Source organism: Mytilus californianus, unplaced genomic scaffold (assembly GCF_021869535.1).
Source record: "Mytilus californianus isolate M0D057914Y unplaced genomic scaffold, xbMytCali1.0.p SCAF_7, whole genome shotgun sequence".
NCBI lineage: Eukaryota > Metazoa > Mollusca > Bivalvia > Mytilida > Mytilidae > Mytilus > Mytilus californianus.
In genome coordinates, this window is record NW_026262723.1 from 38608064 (window position 1) to 38630632 (window position 22569).

Here is a 22569-nt window from a genome sequence, read left to right on the forward strand (position 1 = left end):
AATTCGGAATGACCTGACAAAACAAAGCCTTTGGCAGGAAATCTAGCTTTACTAGTCAATTAAGATTGGAGTCAAACACACCTGCCACTTGAGCGTTACTAGTCAATTAAGATTGGAGTCGAACACACCTGCCACTTGAGCGTTACTAGTCAATAAAGGTCGGAGTAGCTCACACCTGCCACTTGAGCGTTACTAGTCAATTAAGATCGGAGTAGAACACAACTGCCACGGTGCCACCTGCAGGGTTCGAACTCACAACCTAAATGCTGACATTGATTTTGTAGAGGCACTACTTAGACCATCAAGGTCAAAAGGTCATAATAAAATAGTAACATGGTATCAAAAAGATCTGTACAGATTGAGGTGGACTTGCTACCTCAGTGTTCTAGCTAGGATTTAAGGTGAGAGGGGCACAGTTTTAAGATAAAGAGCACTTTAGGGCGATGTTGTGTCTGAAAAGGGACATCTTGAAAAAAATAAATGGGGAATGTGTCCATGGGACACAGATGATGCCCCCACTTGCATTTAACATTATAAAGGGACATAACTCAAGAACAGTAAAAGTGACGCTACCCAAATTTATACTTGATCCAAGTTTTGTGGTTTAATAAGCATTGTGTATAAGTTTAAAACAGTTGGTTGAGGCAAACCTAAAGAGAACGGAAACTAAAAATTCAGCAATTTTTCCATTTGTAAAGGGGCATAACTCTAGAACGGTAAAAGTAACGCCGCCAAAATTCAAACTCTGTGTTTTGTAGTAATAAGCATTGTGTATAAGATTCATATCATTTGGTTGAGGCAAACTAAAGTTGATGAACGGGAAACGAAAAATTTGTAAAGGGGCATAACTCTAGAAAGAGGCAAACTAAAGATAATGAATGGAAACGAAAAATTCAGCAAATTTTACATTTGTAAAGGACATTATTACACTCTAGAAAAATAAAAGTGACACCACATAAAAATGAAATAATTGAATAAATTAAAGTATTTTAGGGTTGAAGAAAGCTTTCCGAATAGGTAAAAAGATTTTTTGCTTTGAATCTATTTTATTTTCTTCAAAAAACAAAAATGTATAGAGCAGGGATAAAAGGGCAGAGGGTGTCCCTCATCCCTGTCTATGGATGAGGGACATACAGAAAGGACAGGGACATTAGGAAAGAGGGTGCACAGAAAGGGCAGAGGGGATCTGTGCCTATTATTTTAGGCTAGCTAAGACACTGTATAGAAACATAGCTAGATGTCTTATTCATGTAAACTTGTGTTGCTATCTATAATGCAATATTTCATTTCAATTCCAATTAGTCACTAGGACACGTGTACTGAAAGCAAAAGTACCAAGCAAAACTTACATGACTTTTGGCCAGACAAACAGAACAATCATCAAGTACAAAACAATCTTATAGGCAAATGTTTTAACTCTGTGTTGACAACCTTATTTCCTTATAATGTAAATTGTAATCCATTTCAACCCCAAGTTATATATTTCATTAATTTCTGTCAATCTAACGTTGCATAACAAACGATTAGAAAATGTCAATACTTCTCTTAGTATGCATAAGATAAGGGGCTGGTCTGACAAGAGGGTTGCAATAACATGCAACATTACTGATAAAGACATTTTATTTGCATGTCAAAAATTAAAATCAAAATTGGGAATTTGTTTCTTGATAAATTAAGTCCTAACTGATATGAACTGCCTGTATAATAAAGTATAGTCTGTAGTTAACTGATAAAATGCTATTATAATGTTGCTAAGGAAATTGGCGAATTATTTTCTTAAGAATGGAAATTCTACAAACTGCTAAGTACGGGTAATCAAAGATCAATTCATCCCAGAAAACCATCTTTCCAATAAATCGATAAAAAGAAATTGTGGAAAATAACATACAGTATATTTTTCCTTGATAGTGAAATTTCAAACTTTACAGTTGGCATGATTTTTTCAAATAAACAAAATCTGACTAAAAAAATTGAATATAAGAAATATATTGCCTTACTTCTGTATGACATTAACTGATTCGTAGAAAACCATCTTTCCAAAAAATCAATAAAATAAAAGTGTGGAAAAAATAACATGCAATATACTTTTCCTTCAGTAGTGAAATTTCTAATTTCAAGGTTGGCATGGTTCTTGAAATAAACGTAAGCTGACTGAAAACAGAATATAAGGAATTCATTTCCTTAGTTTTGCGGAAAATGACATATAGTATACATTTCCTTGGTTACTGTCGTGAATTTCAAAATTTAAGGTTGGCATGATTCTAATGAAATAAACATCATCAGCTGACAGAAAAATGGAATATAAGGAACTTATTGCTATAAAGTTCTGCATGGAATTAACTGATGTGTAATTTAAAGAAAAATAACAGGGGGTTATTAACCTGACAGAAATGAAATAATTGTCTTATGAAGTTTGATCTATAGGTTGGTACAGACTTGTTTAACAAAATTTATTGAGCCTAGACAATCTGGCTCTAGTATCCAAAAGCTATCAGATCACTAGCATTTACAAAATCAGCCTTGCAGACATTGTGGTGTAGTTGATATTTGTTCCTTTAATACAAGACACTGATAGAGATCAAAAGAACAAAATCACTTCATCTAGAGATAGCCGATTACTAACTACCTCTTCAATACACAAAACTGACATGCTTACATGTTTTATAAAAACATGTAAATACCATTCATAACAAACATATCATAAATATAGACTGATAATTTTTTTTTATTAAAATGTGATTTAATATTGCTGGCACCAGAGATGATTAGTCAAGGGGCATATGGACAGACTAATTAAGAAGTACTTTTGACTGGGTAATCAGACAGATCTAGAAACTTTCGTAGGAACACGATTACGATAAGCTTGATCACTACTCTCTAAATCTTTAGTCTACAATTCAATTATTTAAATACTTATAATAAAATGTTCTTTTCAATGACAGTATGCATGTGAAATGTCATCGTAAGTATGATAGATTACCGATAATTGAGTGCATGATAACCTGTAAAAGAGACCACTTTTCATCAAGTGGCGCTTGATGCCATGTAGGTACAACCACCTAAACAATACCTTTATAAACAAGTAATACTTATGTAATACAAGACTATAAAAACCTTAGACATAGGACAATACTTTTATAAACAATTTATACTTATGTAATACAACCACCATAAAATCCTTGGAAAACAGGACAATACTTTTATAAACAAGTAATACTTATGTAATACAATCGACTATAAAAGACTTGGACAACAGGACCATAAATTATATAAACTAAACTTGCAATCACTTTAAATAGGGGGACTCTAAATAATACAAGACTATAACATCCATGGATAATAAAATTGAGAATGGAAATGGGGAATGTGTCAAAGAGACAACAACCCGTCCAAAGATCAGAAAACAGCCCAAGGCCACCAATGGGTCTTCAACACAGCGAAAAAATCCTGCACCTGGAGGCGGGCTTATAAGAATATACCTAAATATAAAAGTCATTGATTAATAGTAAACAGACTTCTAATAGTAATTGACAAGAGAATGATAAAGGAAGATACAAATAAAACCATAGGGTATTAGAACCCCTGAATACCGAACACCATAAAGTTATATTCTGGGGTAAGAGGAGCTTAAATGATACAACATATTTGTTAACTTACATTTATATGTAATAGACTTGGATTGGATTATCCTATTACTACAGACTTGTAAAAGCTATGGATCAATGGAATTCAAGACCCTTAAAAGTACACTGGACTAATAATAAGCCTTGGCACTCATACCACATCTTCTTATATCTACTTGTATGTGAGGACCTTCAAGACCCTTAAAAGTACACCAGACTTATTTTAAGCCTTGTATGTGAGGACCTTCAAGACCCTTAAAAGTACACCAGACTTATAATAAGCCTTGTATGTGAGGAAATTCAAGACCCTTAAAAGTACACCAGACTTATAATAAGCCTTGTATGTGAGGACCTTCAAGACCCTTTTAAGTACACCAGACTTATTTTAAGCCTTGTATGTGAGGACCTTCAAGACCCTTAAAAGTACACCGGACTTATAATAAGCCTTGTATGTGAGGACATCAAGACCCTTAAAAGTACACCAGACTTATAATAAGCCTTGTATGCAAGGACCTTCAAGACCTTAAAAGTACACCAGACTTATAATAAGCCTTGTATGTGAGGAACTTCAAGACCTTAAAAGTACACCAGACTTATAATAAGCCTTGTATGTGAGGAACTTCAAGACCCTTAAAAGTACACCAGACTTATAATAAGCCTTGTATGTGAGGACATTCAAGACCCTTAAAAGTACACCAGACTTATTTTAAGCCTTGTATGTGAGGACTTTCAAGACCCTTAAAAGTACACCAGACTCATAATAAGCCTTGTATGTGGGGACTTTCAAGACCGTTAAAAGTACACCAGACTTATAATAAGCCTTGTATGCAAGGACCTTCAATAGAACAAAATTTTGTAATGGATAGGAAGATCTTAGATAATACAGTAGGGGAAAAAGTTATGTTTAATAGACTCTCAATGGAATAGTCATGATTGAAGGTGCACAAAAAAAAAAGCAAAATGCTTTGATGAAAAATGTCTAATATTTCACTAAAGTTTGAAGGGGTATTATATGCTTTTTTTTCTATCTGCCTTTCATTTCTCTTTTAAGCAATCTGAATTTAAACTGAATCTAAAAAATCTGATATCAAGGAACTATAATTGATACTTGCAAATGCCTGCAAAACTGTAAAATTATACTGTTTTTGTATGGACATCTCTGATGATAAACATATCCCATACAAAAACCAAGGTTAAGTATTACAAAGCTTCTAATCAGGTCAAGAAAAATTAAATGTCAACCATGACTGCCTAAATCTTATCTCTAAAATTAAAACCTCATCGATTGTCAAAATATTCTCAATGAATCTTATGACAAAAGTAGTTATATAGATCAGTCATAAGGTTGATTTAAATACTTTAAGCCAAAGAAAATCTATTTCATTCAATAATTTCACAATTTTAATATTCACTAATATTGTATAACCATACAATATTACACACAATACAAATAAAGAATAGGATCTTTTTTTCGATACAAGGCGGGCGTCATTCATTTTGTCATTTAATAACCCTATAGTCATTTTTTGACAATCGAAAAGGATAAATTAGTATTTGAGAGACAATTTGTACCAGGGTATTCAATGGCAACTATTTGATTAGAGCATCAAAAGTGCAAAGAATGATGAAAATCACTTTCGGGAAAATACGAAATATGACAATTAATATTTCAAGTCAAATGTGATTCTTACAAATCTGAGATTTCAATCTTAAGGAAATAATATTTTATAAAAATCATATGTCAAAGTAAATAATTGGTAAGGTGTGGTAATAAAAGACGAAACTAGAAAAAACCCATTTCAGTTTTATATTTATCTACTTGATTGGTTGGTAAATTTTCGATTTTTTAGTGTAATCATTACCCATGGTACAAAATAATGCTTTTGAAGCTTTACTTAAGTCAGTGATCTTACACATCCCAACAGATGTCTTCACTCGTCTTTTAATCTGATAAATAATGACAAATCTGTAACAAACTACAACTAGAGGCTCCCAGGAGTATACTTGCTCACCTAATTGTAGCCAAATGAAATTTTGTAAACATAAATATCCTGACAATATAAAAATGGTAGGATGTGGTATGATTGCCAATGAGACAACTTTTCACCAAAGACAAAATGACTAGACTTATAAATAGGGAGGACAATTCAAGCTAAATTGTATTTTTGAAATTGCTGAAGTTATTTCAAAGAATTTATTTAATCTCTTGTCTGCATAATTTCCAAGTCCTGCAGTGTTTACCAAGTTGAACAAGGTCTCAGAATTAAGTGATCTTCTTCAAGTAGGCTAGAAATATTATTCATTATAGCATCAAGCTCCTCTAACAACCTTGAAAACTGTAAAAAAAAAACCTGTTAAAACAAGGTTTGATTTATCTGTGATAGGCACTGACTTATGTTCATCTTACACTATGTGTTGCAAGGGCCCTAAAACATATCAGTATAAAAATAAGCAGATGTGGTATGATTGTCCATGAGACAACTATCCAACAGAGTTCAAATGATATGCATGTAAGCAATAAAGGTCATCACATGGCCTTCAACAACAAGAAAAACCCATGTTGTATAATCAGCTATAAAGAGGCCCTGACATGACAAAATGTGAAACGATAAAACTTAAACGGCATAGTTTAAAACAACAACAAAAAATGGGGAATGTGTCCATGGGACACAGATGATGCCCCCGCTTGCATAATAAGGTTATAAAGGGACATAACTGAAGAACAGTAAAAGTGACGCTACCCAAATTTGTACTTGATCTGAGTTTTGTGGTAATAAGCATTGTGTTTCATAACATTTGGTGGAGGCAAACTTCAGTTAGCATGAGAACAGAAATGAAAAATTCAGCCATTTTTCCATTTGTAAAGGGGCATAACTCTAGAACGGTAAAAGCGACGCCACCAAAATTCAAACTTGATCTGTGTTTTGTTTTAATAAGCATTGTGTATAAGATTCCTAACATTTGGTTGAGGCAAACTAAACAGAAACCAATTTCGGGACATACAGACATACAGATGTACAGATGTACAGACGTACGGACGGACAAGGGTAAAACTTAATAACCCCTCCACTACGGCGGGGGCATAAAAAAACAAACATGTACCAAAGACAACCATTGATTCATCAGTATATTGCACATTGGTAAATATAAAAACAAGATGTGGTATGATTGCCAATCAGAAAACTAAGTCTTTCCATAACTTCTATCATCCTAAAAGACTCATGAATAAAAATTCCAAAGAGGAAAACTGTTCTTAGCTAATGCAAGGTCCCCATGGTAAATATGTAGGCCTAGCTTGTTTCAATATGAATCTGATCTATCTCTTCCCAATTTATCGTTACTAAATTGAGGGCCTCTATTTCTGATTTTTATATAATAAACGAAAAAATAATAAAATATTCATGTTTCATATACAAGGAAAGATTCAACGATTTGATAAAATAACTCTCATTGTACTTTGTCGATATAATATTCATTATCTATGCATACTAAGCTTGCATGTAACACCATAATAGCTAAGAATGTCAAATTATTGTCGTCACAATCTACATTTTAATGAGCACACCGAGACAGTTCTCTATAAAATTAGTCTAATTACAAATCAAACTGTCTTTTCTATGTCATTGTTGTTCCTCTTATGAATATTAAGTTTTAATCTAACTTGAAAGCCTTGCAACGTTTTTATGCAATAAAAGTCAGTGACATGAATTCATGTATTTTCTTATAACACGTAAAGGAGAACTGTACAAAATTTATTCAAATTATCTAACTACTTATAATTCTTCAATTAACAGAGAGGACTTTTTTAAAAGAAGTTATTGGGGAAGTCCCCACCCCCTTCTAAAAAAACAACGACAAAATATTATATTTGTTCAATGCAACTCATAAATCCAGAAGTTTTATTTTTTTTTCAGAAAAAAATGAGACTTATTAGTCTAATTCTAAATATTAATCATAAATTCAGAATCAACACTTTGAAATCTTAAGTACTGGTAGCTGTAGAATGTAAATTGTTTGGTTTCTCGTTTGAAATTAGAATCATAAGCTCATAAAAATAATGCATACATTTAGAATAAAAGTACACCAATTATCAAGCTTTTAAAAAGATGACAACTATTGTATTTTTACCCAAACTGCAAAATTGCAAAATGTTTCAATTTCTTAAGGTAGACCTTCTAACAATTTGCTTAGATCAGGCAATTTTAATTCAAAGGGAAAAAATACAGATGTATTGTTTTCAAGTCAGGTACAGGATTAATAACGGCAATACTAGATCTATATGTATCTCTTGGTCCTGTCACTAAAGTGAGAGGTTTAGCTAGTTATAAAACCAGGTTTAATCCACCATTTTCTACATAAGGAAATGCCTGTACCAAGTCAGGAATATGATAGTTATTTCCATTCGTTAGATGTGTTTGAGCTTTTGATTTTGCCATTTTATAAAGGACTTTCCATTTTGAATTTTCCTTGGAGTTCGGTATTTTTGTTATTTAACTTTTTTTTTAAATGAATGCAGTTATCTCCTTAGGTTGCCTTTATTACAGAAGTGGTGCTAAGCCCCAATTACTCAAACCTTCAACAGTATATTTTCATTTCAGAGTGAATATCATACCATTACATTACTTTTTACAAAACACATTTCAAAGCCAACTTTCCAACAAAGCACAAATTACCTTAAAGTTCAATAATATTAAAATGTAAATAAGACAGACAGACTGACTTCTCTTTCAATTTTATAATTTCTTGGTCTGAAGCAAATCAGGTACAACCTGTAAAAATCCCTGTTAAAATCATGGTAATTAAGTTATCGGGAGCCACTGACAAGGATCTTACTGCATCAAACGTAATTACATTTAATTCCATAAATTACTACTGTGCTATGAACATGCAAATGGATTAGAGTACTGATAACAGAGGCTCTACAAGAGGAAATTGTTTATTTTAGTATTTTTCTTGTCAAAGTATGCAGAAATATTAACAAAGATGAATTTATGAAAAATTAGTCGAAGCAGCCTTCTTTCATAATAGATCACTGGAATAAAAAAAAAAATACTAGATGATTGATTGATTGTTGTTTGCTTTATGTCCAGTAGCAAATATTTCATGCATTTATAATAGATTTTTAGTTTTCAAAGTTGTAGCATTTTCAGTAAGAAATGTTTTTTCTGTAACTTTTATACAAATATACTGAACACATTTAACTGTAAAAATCATATTCATGATTTATTTATTTCATATCATATTTTTTAGTGTTGGGGAGGGGTGATTGGGGGGGAGAGGGATTAGAACTAGACACTTTTTTCATATAGCATGCTGATCAATATTGTTTTGACATGGAGCATCACAGAAGAAAAGTCATTTGTTGAAATGTACATATGCTGCCGGTAAACGTTTTCACACTACCTCTGTTGTCAGGTGGCTGCATCATATACCCGTCATTTCTTTTAATTCATAATAAATTACTAGACAAATTTTAGGAAGCATAGTCAACACTATTACTGTATATATATAAATGGGTATTTTTCCAGAATTGATTTTTATTGTTTGTTCTATCATGTACCTTTCGTTAATCATCTCATCAAGAAAGGGGCAGGTTTTTAGATCTAAATAAATAGAGAATGTGTCAATGGGACACAGATGATGCCCCCGCTTGCATATAACGTTAAAAAGGGGCATAACTCGAGAACACTAAAAGTGGCACCCTCCAAATTCGAACTAGATCTGTTTTTTTGTGGTAATAAGCATTATGTATAAGTTTCATTACATTTGGTTGAGGCAAACTAAAGTTAGAGAAAAGAAAATTTTGGGATGTACGGACAGCAGGACAGATGGACAACGGTAACATTTAATGCCTCCCCCGGTGATGGCGATGGCATAAAAAAACTAGTTTAATTCTGCCACATATGAATGTGTCTTTCCCAAATAAGAAATATAACCTTCAGTGAGTATGGCAGTGATGGCACTCTCCCTAAGGACATTAATAAATTTAATGCCCCCATTCCATACAGCCATTGTTGTTTGTCTATAAATTAGGCACAGCTTTACAGATGGTTTTCAGCATAAGTCTTACTGCAAGACAGGAGGTCTTGATTTCCATATTTCTATGCCCCAGTCTCAACTAGGTTTCAATTTTTTTATATAATAATGGAAATAGACAATCTAATACTATGAAAAGATGTCAAATGAAACCTACTCAGGCAGTATTATTCTGACGTCAGGTACTAGGTTTAAAATTTTTCAAGAAATGAGCCACAATTTTTTGATATTGTGGAAATAAAGAATCTAATACTATGAAAAGATGTCAAGTGAAAGTGACTTAGATGTTATTATTCTGACGACAGACAGAGTACTTAACATAAGTACAGGTACAAATGTATATGTTCATGTGTACAAACAATGTTAAGAAATCTATGTAGATAGGAAGAATTACAGTGAAAATACTTAACATATGATGTGCAAATTATATACAGATAATACCACAAATGTGTTACATCTATGACATATCCTTATCTCAACTTGTTTACGATAGTTCAATTATTTTATCTAAGTTTGATTTAAACGAAATTCTCTTTGCAAAAATTTCTTAAGCAAAAGGAAAAAAAGAAATATGAGCTCTCTGTCTTAGATAGTATAGAAAAGTCCTGCAATAATTTTTTCTCTCATTTCTTTTTCATAATTAACATAGTTTTCAACATTATATTTTTTGTAGTTATATTCTAATATGAAATATTGTCCCCCAGCAGTATTTCAGAATTGTAATGAACTATTTTACACTATATCATAAAAGGGTTACTAATATTATGGAATAATGCCCTGAACAATAAATCATATTGCATCAGCTTGCTAACAAATCTAGTTTCAAACATGAAAAAAGACATTTTTCATATTATTCATATTTTGCACTATATCATAAAAGAGTTACTAATATTATGGAATACTGTTCCAAACAATAAATAATATTGAATCAGGTTGCCAATAAATCTAATTTCAAACATAAAAGAATAAAGTTATCATATTTTTGTCCATGCAAACTTCTGTACAAACCAGCAAGCTGACATAAAAACTTTCATATTGCAAAATTCAATCCTATGCACAAACTTCACAAGTTCAAATCTAGCTCACATACACAAGAACAAAAAAATACACCACCCCAAAACCTTCTTTGGACAAAAATCATAAGCTTAAATAAAATCCAAAACTTTCACCTGATAGCAGACAGACTTACAAAGACTTACAGATAAATGACAGAAAAAAAACATAACGCTCCCCTTCTATCATAGGTAGAAAAAAAAATAATAAAGAGAGGGTTTTATTTTTGTGGTGGGTGGGGGTAGGAGTTGAAGGAAAGTTTTATAACATAACAGTTATCAGAATTTAGAAACTACATTGTATTCTAAAACAGCCCAGCTCAATATCCACATTAACCACCTCTGAAATTTCAAATGGTCTCCTAATTTATTTTCACAAAAGTACCTTTTGGGCCTCAGAATTTTAAATCAAAGTGAACATTTTTTCAATTACTACCTCTAGCTGTCTATTTGAATAAGCCTGTTATTGGGTGGGTTTTTCATTTACCTCACATTTCTATTAATAGAAAATTGTTATAAATATTCATTACAGATAAGATCAGGGTAAATAGCTATAATAGCACCATAATACTAAAGGGTCTAAGGAAAAACAAATTGGGGCTAAGGTCACAAATTATACTCAAAATCTACCAAAAATTTTTTTTTTTAATATTTATACAATTGGTTTATAGAATTCAACAAAATATTTTTTTTCAGTATTTCTTTTCCAAATCTACCATACACCTGTCAAAAATCAAAACTGTTCATGAGTATCCATCCCTAGCTATAATCTGGTTCGCCATCCTCATTTAATGCCCACCGTATCTTTTAAACACACACATCATTAAAGGCAATAATATACAGAAATATGGGTTTAAAGTTAATTTTGACAAATTTAACTTTCTCAACTATGAAAAGCAATTCATGTGTTTACTTTAATAATTCAATAAAGCCTACATAAAATTTACAATTAGAATTTTTTAAGATTATGAAATATGGGAAATGTGCAATAATAAATCACAGGTGATTGATCTAAAGAAAATTATCTGACATCTACAGTCATTTAGTCATCAAATGGCCCCAGGTATGAATACCTGTACACCTTCAAATGATTTCGTAAAATCAAATCTTTTGAAATCCATGTTCAGTGTTCAGTAAAATGCCAAGGTTTTGTACTTCAAAACCTAGATAATTTCATATAATAGTCCCAGTTTCAGACAATTTGAAAAGGAAATGGAAACAGAAAGTGCAGAAAAAATTCAAAACAATTCAAGAATTGTAGTTCAAGATAATTAATTATTCTATAAACATGTTAATTTCATGATTTTTATCCCATTATAAAAACAAATTGATTGTTCTTTGTAATTTATATATGAAACACAGGGAAAAAATTGCAAAAAGACTATAAAAAATTAAAAAAAAAACCCTCTTTGTCTAGACCAGGAATGATTTAGGGCTTGACATATGGTATGGACTTTTGTTTATCATTGAAGATAGTACGTTGAACTTTATGTACTTAATGATGTTGTTGTCTTTTTGGTAAATAACCTACATCTCCTTTTATCCATATTCAAACAATACTTCATCACGGGATATTTCCCATTATTTTGTTCATACCTCTTAAATATTCATTTTGTGATAATTAATTTCCCTACAAGATATGTACCCTAAACATTAATTTTTAAAAATTTCACTGTACCTGCCCATTTTAACAATTAATGTCTTCAGTGATGTTCGATGCCAAAATTTTGAAAATCCAAATCAGCATACAAATGTTCAAGAGCTGATAAAACAAAATCTGGACATGGAATCAGAATTATGCATGAGGGAGATATATTCTTTTTTTTTTAAATTATTTTCAAAATTTTATAACAGAAAATTTCAATCAAACAATATTCATTATAATATTGTATATTTGTTTCCCGCTCATCATAACAATATCATCTTTTGTGTCTTATTTTGTCTAGACTAATGTAAATAACATATCAAGAATTATTTTTTATGTTCTTGTTGATGTCTGATGTCTGTCCATTTTTCACATTTTTTTACTTTTCCCTGAAATACAGAGCTTATTCAAACCAAACACTGACATATCTGATAATAAAAACCTGTCAATTTTTTTTCAACTGCAATTTTGTTTTTTGATATCAATCAAACTGAACCAGCAACTTGTTACAAAACTTTCCTACTTCTTTTTTCCAGCTTTACCGTCAAAGATAAATTTGCATAGAACCTGATGTATTTTTAAAATAAATTATAATTGTTTAAAATTTTTACAATTACATTGTAACATAAATTCAATTATTGAAACATGTGAGGTATCTTGTGCTCTTCATACTGTATACACAAATAAGGTTTTGACATAATTTGACTATTTTTAAAAATTGGAAAGGTTTTTGATTATCCAATGTGGACTTTGAACAGTCTTTAATAATTTCAATTGAATGAATAAAAAAATCCATAAGACTGTAAAAATATTTAGCAAAATAGGAAAAAAGGACAGACTAATGATGATTTTGGCAATTCTTTTAAGATCAGTCACAAAGCCACTGTAAAGTATTGGTTAATCATGTAAATTCTAACTCTAAAATTAAAAGATATTCAAGGGAGGTAATTCAAATTCAATATACGATCACTGAGAGATAAATTCTGTAGATGGCATAGTTTGTTTGTTATTTGTTTTTTAATCAGGAAAAATATTTTTATTAATAATTATCATCAAAATTTATTTTAAAGATATAAATTTTTTTTAATCTGACTGTAGTAAGGTTCAAATCTTTCATTTAAAATACAAATCCAAAATTTTTATTGTAAATTGATAAGTTTTTTTAAAATGGCTTTACATATACATTATTCAGTCATTTTAAAGCTGAATTATTTATCTTTGAGTATACATGTAAGATGTAAAATCATAAATTCTTTTGATAACATATTGAATTGGAGACTTAAAACCAGAAAACAAACATGTAGGGTAACAAACATATAAGGCTGGCTTTTATTTGACTATCAAAAGAAAATATAAGGCTGGCTTTTATTTGACTATCAAAAGAAAATTATGATTTGAATTGTAAAATAAAAGCCCCGCTCTAGCTTCGCAACAAAATGGGACTGAAGGAAAGACAGAAAGACTGAAAGACAGGACAGAAAGACTGACGCTCAAGGGTAACACTTAATGCCCCGTTGCCTATGGAGGGTGCATAAAAAGCATGATCTTACTACCTATAAAAATGTCCTGAAGTACCACATTGAATCAAGTATAAGATTACTGGAAGAGCAAACCATTGCTCTATATAATGAACTAAAGAAATACTCCACTTGCGAGAGTGTCCACTACAGACAAGAGAAGCATAACTACAGAATATAACATTGAAGCTGAATGACTATATAAAGCTACACAAGTAGCTTAGTGATTAAAGACAGAATATAGCTTTCTACTATACTATTTATAAGAGTTCTACTTGGACATTAATCAGAATGTAGCTTTTAACAATACAATATAAAACTACGAAAATATTCGGTGATTAATGATTGAACACAGCTTTCTATCATACTATTTATAGCTTGAAAAGTACATGGTGTTTATAAACAGCAAATAGATTTCTACCATTCCCAGACCGTTGTCATCACATGCTTATGCAATGGCTACTTTAAACAAGAGTGCACATGCTGAAATGTCTCGCCTGTTTTACTGACCATTGATTTTATGTTGAAAGTCTTAAAGATAAAGGTTTTACTACAAATATCACATAAACTTACAATTTTTAAAGATCCATGACAATGAGGTCAAGGTCAGATAAAAACTATCACACAGACATGTACACCTTACAATTATTCCATACACCAAATATAGTTGACCCATTGCATATGGTAATTGAAAAACAGACCAAAATACAAAATCTTAATGTTAACCAATGAACCATAGAAATGATGTCAAGGTCAGATGATACTGGCTAGACAGACATATACACCTTTCAATCATTCCATACACCAATAATAGTTGACCCATTGTTATAAGTATTTGAAAAACAGACCAAAACACAAAATCTTAACATTGACCAATGAACCATGAAAATGAGGTCAAGGTCAGATGACACCGGCTAGACAGACATGTACACCTTATAATCATTTCATAAACCAAATATAGTTGACCTATTGCTTAAAGTGCTTGAAACAGACCAAAACACAAACACTTAACATTGACCAATGAACCATTAAAATGAGGTCAAGGTCAGATGACACCAGCTAGACAGACATGAACACCTTACAATCATTTAATACACCAAAAATAGTTAACCTATTGCTTACAGTACTTGAAAAACAGACCAAAACACAAATAAACTGTTATCACAGAGATATGTCTCGCCTTTTTGTAATTTTGATAAAAAACATGTAAGTTATGCAAATATTCAAAGTCGATGAACCATGACTTAAGGTACATGGCTAAACAATCTCCATGGAATGAGATGTGCCATTGCTAATACAACTGCATACCAAATACCATTGACTTATCATAAGTCGTTCCCTTTAAACAAACCTAAACACTAACATTAACTTGTAAACTATGTAAAAGTTTCAAAGTCAATGAACCATGATCAGGGGTGGGGCTATATAATCTCCATGGAAACGATACTTGCAAATGCCAATAAATTTGCATACCAAATATCAATGACTTAACATTAGCAGTTCATCTTAAACTGATCTAATCACAAACTAATACATGTAAACTAAGCAAAAGTTTCAAAGTGAATAGACCATGACTGAGGGGGCGGGGCCAAATATTCTCCATGGAAATGAGATGTGCTAATGCTTATACAACTGAACACCAATTAACAATGGCGTACCACTAATGGTTCCCCTTGAACTGACCTAATCACAAACTAATACATGTAAACTTAGCAAAATTTTCAAAGTCTATAGACCATGACTAAGGGGGCGGAAACAGCATACCTATGTCTCGCTTTTTGACTCCGTCAAGGCGAGACAAAAATTAATAATGACCAATGAACCATGAAAATGAGGTCAAGGTCAGATGAAACCTGCTAGCCTGACATGTACCCCTTACAATCATTCCATACACCACATATGGTTGACCTGCTGCTTGTAGTATCTGAGAAACGGACCTAATCACTGATCCATGAATTGAGGTCAAGGCCAGGTTAACCCTGTCTGAAGGACATGTAGACGTTGCAAGGAACCCATATACCAAATATAGTTATCCTATTACTCATAATAAGTGAGAAATTCACATGACAAAAAAACTGTAATTTTTTTTCAAACAGTTACTGAACCATGAAAATGAGGTCAAGGACAATGGGCATATGACAGACGGAAACTTCATAACATAAGGTACCTGCATACGAGGTATGAAGCATCCAGGTCTTCAAATTCCTGATATATAAAGCTTTATACAAAAAGTTTACGCCGCCACCGGATAGTAATACCTATGTCTCGCAAACTGCAATCAGACAAAAATCATGTTTTACCTAAGAAAAAACATGTAGAAAGTTCTTACTTGAAATCTTCTTTTGGTTGATCTATCAATCTGGACATATGATGTTTCCATGCCTCTAATTCTTCTCGTTCAAGCATACTTTCAAATGCTGCTAGAGCTTGTTCAGGTTCAATCTGCAAAAAAGACCAGGTATAACTATCAGTTAAAAAACGTCAATAAAGACACTTTCAATAAACCTTTCTTGTACAAAGGTACATAATAAAATGTTAAGCAGAATTTTCAAATTATTGAACAGCAGGCTGTAATATGGAAATATGGGAACTTCTAGTCATATTGAAGTATATTATTTAAGGTAAAATGGAGAGCAATTTTTTCTTTACATTTTACTAGCAACTTTTTTACCCCAAGATCATACATACTCAGAATAAAATGTTGTTTAACTCCTGATTGGATTATACAGGGTTGGAATTATTATCCATTAAGGTTTAAAAAATCCAGAAAATTTTAATCATATTTAACAAAGTGTAGAAAATGTATTTATAGTATTCACGAAGGAAACATTGAAAATTTGCCTTTTCCATCTTAAGTGAAAATAAATGGAGAATGTGTCTATGGGCCACAGATGCCCCCACTTGTAAATATGCATGAGTCAACTTCCATAAAGATGCAGGATTCACGTTGCTAAGACTGTTTTGTGATTATAAGCATTGTGTATAAGTTTCATAACATTTTGTTGAGGCAAACTAAAGTTAAAGAACGGAAACGACAGATTTAGCAATTTTTCCACTTATAAAGGGCATAACTCAAAAACTTTAAAGTTACTTGATCTGTGTTTTGTTGTAATAAGCATTGTGTATAAGTTTCATAACATTTGTTTAGGCAAAGTTAGAGGACAGAAATAAAAAATTCTGCAATTTTTTATGTTTATAAAGGGGCATAACTCATGAACAGTAAAAGTGACACCACTCAATTTCGAAACTTGATCTGCGTTTTGTGGTAATAAGCATTGTGTATAAGTTTTATAACATTTTGTTGAGGCAAACTAAAGTTAGAGAATGGAAACCAATTTTGGGGATGTACTTACGGGACGGGACTGACAAGGGTAACACTTAATGCCCCATCTGCTATGGCGGGGGCATAAAAATGGATATTATTTTTTCAACAGCTTTATTGTCTGTAATAAAGTACAGACATTTCTAGTTACACGAATTGTTACCCATTTTTATCTAGTTTATTTATTCTTCAAGAATTAATATATGGAACACCTCTGGTACCCTACAGAAAATGCATTATTATATTGCCCTCTTGTAACCTGGAAAAATGGGAGATAACTCTAGTCACATTCAAAGTTAAGTATTTGTTTGTACTGAAAAACTGTAATATGGGAGATAACTCTAGTCATATTCAAGAACAATATTTTTCTTTTCTTCTATATTATCTGCTACCTTGCTGGTAAGACAAATTCTATCTAAACGTTTTGTCCAATACATATTTCATTTTGACAATCCTTGAACAATATTTTTTAGAACTCAGTATGCCAACTGACTTACACAAAAGGTTCTTCTTATAAGACTAGCTACAGCAGTTCTGTACAGTACATTACCAGGTGGCAACAATAAAATACTCTTACATATTTTTTATTTCTTGTTCAACCCATCATTGTTGTTTATAATTAATTTTTATCCTGAAGAGGTTCTTTAAACAGTACTGTGAGGCAACAATTTTTGTGCATTTTGAGATTCGCAAAATAAATTTAATACCAAGAGTATTGGATATTTTTAATAACGGTGAATTAATTTATTTTTGTAAGTGCCAATTTTAGTGGATTGAGTAAATTTGCATTTTCTTTGATATTTCATTTCATGATTTTGCTAAAGTCTACATACTTTCCTACAGAAAATTTGTGATTCATTGAACATATAAGCTTCTGGTTCACCTTTCCCCACAAAATCTATGAAAACTGGTATACAACTAGATATGGAGAAAAGCTTAATACTATGATGCAAAATCTCATATACAAAACTTTTTTTCCAAAACTATAAAAGTCACATTTTGTATAAATTGTTATACCTGATAGAAGAAGTCTGCTGCTAAGCCAGGACCTGCAATTCTCCTAGCTACAAAACTATCATTCGATGGTACTCTGGCTCTAGGCTTGATTACAATATAATATATAATAGTATCCCAAAATCCACGACATGTCCTTCTTAATAACCCGACTGAAAATCAAAATAAAGGTCAATTTACAATTACTTAAAAAAATCAAATTGTGGATTACTGTTGATTACTGTGGATTATTGTGGATTTATTTATATTCGTGAGTGCATGAGTATCAAATTTTGTAAATTGAAGAAAAAGAAATGTTGTACTTGCATGGATTTGCCAAAGTTTTCATTCAAACCTTTAGTAAATCTATACTTCCTTAAACATTTTTAATTCGCGGTATGCTTCTATCCGCAAATTCCAAGAAAATTAGTATCCGATAATAATGAATCCACAGTAACAACTTTAGTATCCCTTTATGTTTCAATTTGAATTCCTTAGAACTATATAAACATTCTATCATATAGTGATTATTTCTATAATGTGAAAACCTTAAAATATAGCACGCAAAAGTTTTTTAAGCTTTGTTTCAAACATCAAATATAAATTGGTTAAATCAGAGCTCTCATTATAAATTAACCCACAATAATTTAAGAGAGCAATTGCAAGATTATCAAAATTTTACAAAGAATTATTCAAAATTTTAATATAAAACTTGCCATAATGATGAAAACTAGAAAAATATTCAATCTGAAGATGTCATACCGCGATGACTGCATTAATAACTAAATTTTGGAAATGATCACTGTAGCTAAAGGTAAATTTATTAAAAGTTTTTAACAGAGCATTATCAACAACAAAAAATTTCAGTTAGAAAGATTGATTTTTTTTAACAAGAACATAAGGAGGTCTTGAACAATATCAAAACATCAAAATTGTTTTTCCTCTTTCAAAAGTTCTTGGATTACTCCATGTTTCATTATCTTCATTTTTAAAGATGTTGTGTATTTTCAAGGAAATCATTTTAAAGCAATGGAAAAATAGATTGAAATTAATAATTTTTTTAACAATTGGAGAGATATTTTAAGCGATGAAAAACTGAATGCAAAATTAGAACATGAACTGTTATGTTTAAATCGTTGAAGTTGGTTGCTATATTTATCCAACTAATAATGACATCATCATTTAGATAACTATGAAAATCTGAGACAAAAAAAAAGGCTGAATGATCCTTATCTTTTACAGAATGTCAGTTCCAAAGCGCAGACTATGACAGGGTTTTGGTACTTACAGAGCGTAATGCCCAGAGAACTTAGAGGACAACCAATACTGCCAACCAACACTGCAGTCAATGGCTGGATACAACCCTGTATTAACAATCTCCATATAATTGCCTCAAACAATATTCCTATCTTATTGCTGTCATCTGGAAAAAATATATATGTTTGACATTTCCAATACTCTATATTTTGCAATGAATCTTCTATGGAAAGAAAATTCAGAAAAGAAGTAAGTTTTGTAGGAACCATATTTGGCCCCGCTTATTAGGTTTTTTGTTTCAAGATTACAAATGTTTCAAGTTGATGCATAGACATGTAAAATAGTGAATAAACTGTTTTTGTTGAGCTTTTCTCATAAACTGTTGAAATTTACACCATAAATATGCTAAAATAGAAATTTAATTAAATTTAGGTCTAGGAAATGAAAAGCACAGGCTTTGACAAACTAAATATTCATGTCAGATACTGTGGATTCATTTATTTTCGTGGGTACCAATTTTCGTGGATTAGGGAAAACTTACAAGTTCGTGGATATTTAATTTCGTAGTTTTTGACAATGTCTGCATACAAGCCTATAGTAAATTTGCCATTCGTTGAACATTTGATTTCGTGGTTAACCTATAACCACGAAATCCACGAAAATTGGTATCCAACGAATAATAATGAATCCACAGTATGTAATTTGTTATAATAAACTGTTTAAGCTATGATTCATAATTTGTTATGCATGTATAACAAAGCTTTAAATCTATTTTCTAGAAATAATCTTTACCTGGACTGTCAAAATCATATATCAAGAATCCACCAATATGTACTATCAATGTCACAACTGGTATCCTGAATATATATATATCAAGGTTATTACATCAATGTTTTCTTATAGGGGAGATAACTATCTTCCATTCAGAACAATTCTTATTATTATATTTGGTACCAAAACAAAATTAAGCATTTAAAATTGAAAAACATATCAATATAATATAGTCTGATTTGATGTGTACTTGTTATTCTTAGAAATCTGATAAATTTTTATCAATGGTTCTAAAAATAATTTCAGCCATCTGTAAATTTCTAATGATTGATACATTTAGTCAATATGATACATGTACATCCGCTTAAGTTTCTTGAAAAGAAATAACAAATATGAACCTTGAAATGAGCAAAGAGCAAACCTGAAAGAATTATTACTTTTTTGGGCATCTTTTTAAAAAGCAACGGAATGTAAGTCATTCTAAAAGCTTTTACTCTGCAACTGGTCCATAGAATTCCATATAATATAACTTAATTAACATATCACATTAATGTTATCTGAGTAACAAGCATTCTGAGAGTATTGCATGGCAACACATAGTCCCCTACCGGGTAAAAATTCATTATACTGGAACAAAATGCTAACTTGTTCTAAAACTTGTCATGGTGTAAACAAAAAGTAAATATCATGTCAATATCTTCAAGCATGACTAAAAACAGTGTGGAAAACTGATTATATGCATGAATTTTTCAAGTCCAAGGACCATAACTCTGCACAAAATTATTAGACCGAAACAAAAATTTGAACTTGATCTGTAACTTGTCACGATAAAACTATATATATACCAATTATCAATCAATATCTTATAAGCATGATGAAAAATACATCAGATATGATTAATAGTTCTCTAAGATTAGATATGATGTAATACAGTGTATATCTATTTTCAAATTATAATCAAATATAATTAATAGTTCCAAATATTTTTTCTTTCATTTGTCACAAACTAATATAGATTTGTAACTTATCTATAAAATGTCAACAACTTTTATCTACACAATGTAATGTATTGAAATATATACATTAATAAAAATAGATTATTATCTAATTAAAGGATTTCTCTTCATAATTTTTTTTTATATATATAGCATTCAGAAAATTAGTTTATACTAATTAAAAAATAAACCTGCCAAAAAATTCTTCAAATAATTTAATAAAGAATGTCTTTTAAAAAATGAGTTATCTCCCTTTGTACAGAAATATGGTTTAACATAGTACTCTAACATTAGATATGGTCCAGAGTTATGGTCCATAACTCCTGACTAAATCATCAGATCGGAACAAAATTCGAACTTGATCTATAACTTGTCATGATAAAACTATATACCAAATATCAAATCAATATCTTTAAGAACGAAGAAAAAAAGTGTGGAAAGCTGATTTGCAGGACTGACGGATGGACAGACGGACGGACAGACAGATGGACGGAGTGCAAACTTAAAGTCCCCTTCGACTTCGTCGGTAGGGGACTAAAAACAGATCATACCATAATGGGGCTGATATTGCTAATATCACTGACAATGTAGATGTCACTGTACACAGGACTGGCATAGATACTGCTATAAAAAACGTCCCTACTCCACCTTTCAGAATGTAGTTCCAAAATCTGTTAAAATGTCTCGCAAAACTTTTCCCCAGAAAACCTGAAATGTATATACAAAATGCTCTAACATGACATTAAAATGGTGTCCATTAAAACAGAAAATAGAAACACTACAATAGTTGCATTTCAAATTTTTTTCGAAGTCTTTCAACATTTTGATTCATATTTCAGTCTAATAACTTACTGTCAATAATTCAATATGTTGAACAAATTTTTAAATTAATTACTTAAGTCAACAAAAATTTAATATTTTTAGGTTCATTACATTTGCTCACAGCTTTTTATTACATTTGCACACATTAATTTAACAGGTAAACCCAATTCAATTATTTGCCAGTAAAAAAATATTATTTTGATATGACACAATAACCTATACCTCATTTATACCCTTTCTATTAATCTTAGTCCCTAGCTCGACCATGACGGATTTTGGGTGAGTAGAATAAGTCTATTCTAATATGCACAGGTAAAACAAGCACTTAGGCCCTGTATCATGATTCTAAAATGCACAGGTATAACAAGTGCTTATTATAGGCCCTGTATCATGCATGTCTAACAAGCTTTCAGGGGCTTCTTAGGTTATCAATTTGATCAGAAATAATGTACTCAATATGAAAATATAATACAAATTTTGTACTACATTCAAAATAAAAAAATGTTGACATATTTGTTATGAATTTTGTATACAAA

The 22569-nt window shown here is 31.1% G+C and overlaps 1 protein-coding gene across 3 annotated transcripts in view; it reads right to left on the reverse strand.

Moving 5' to 3' along the window:
• LOC127708512 (uncharacterized) overlaps positions 1-22569 on the reverse strand; it is a 121373-nt gene that overhangs the window by 44762 nt on the left and 54042 nt on the right. For all 3 annotated transcript variants that reach the window (XM_052213407.1, XM_052213405.1, XM_052213406.1), the window contains exons 21-25: positions 21763-21919; positions 20238-20302; positions 19477-19611; positions 18213-18361; positions 16203-16315 (exon numbers count right to left, since the gene is read on the reverse strand). In XM_052213407.1, coding sequence (XP_052069367.1) covers positions 16203-16315; positions 18213-18361; positions 19477-19611; positions 20238-20302; positions 21763-21919 — 619 coding nt within the window. The remainder of the gene's footprint in view (positions 1-16202; positions 16316-18212; positions 18362-19476; positions 19612-20237; positions 20303-21762; positions 21920-22569) is intronic.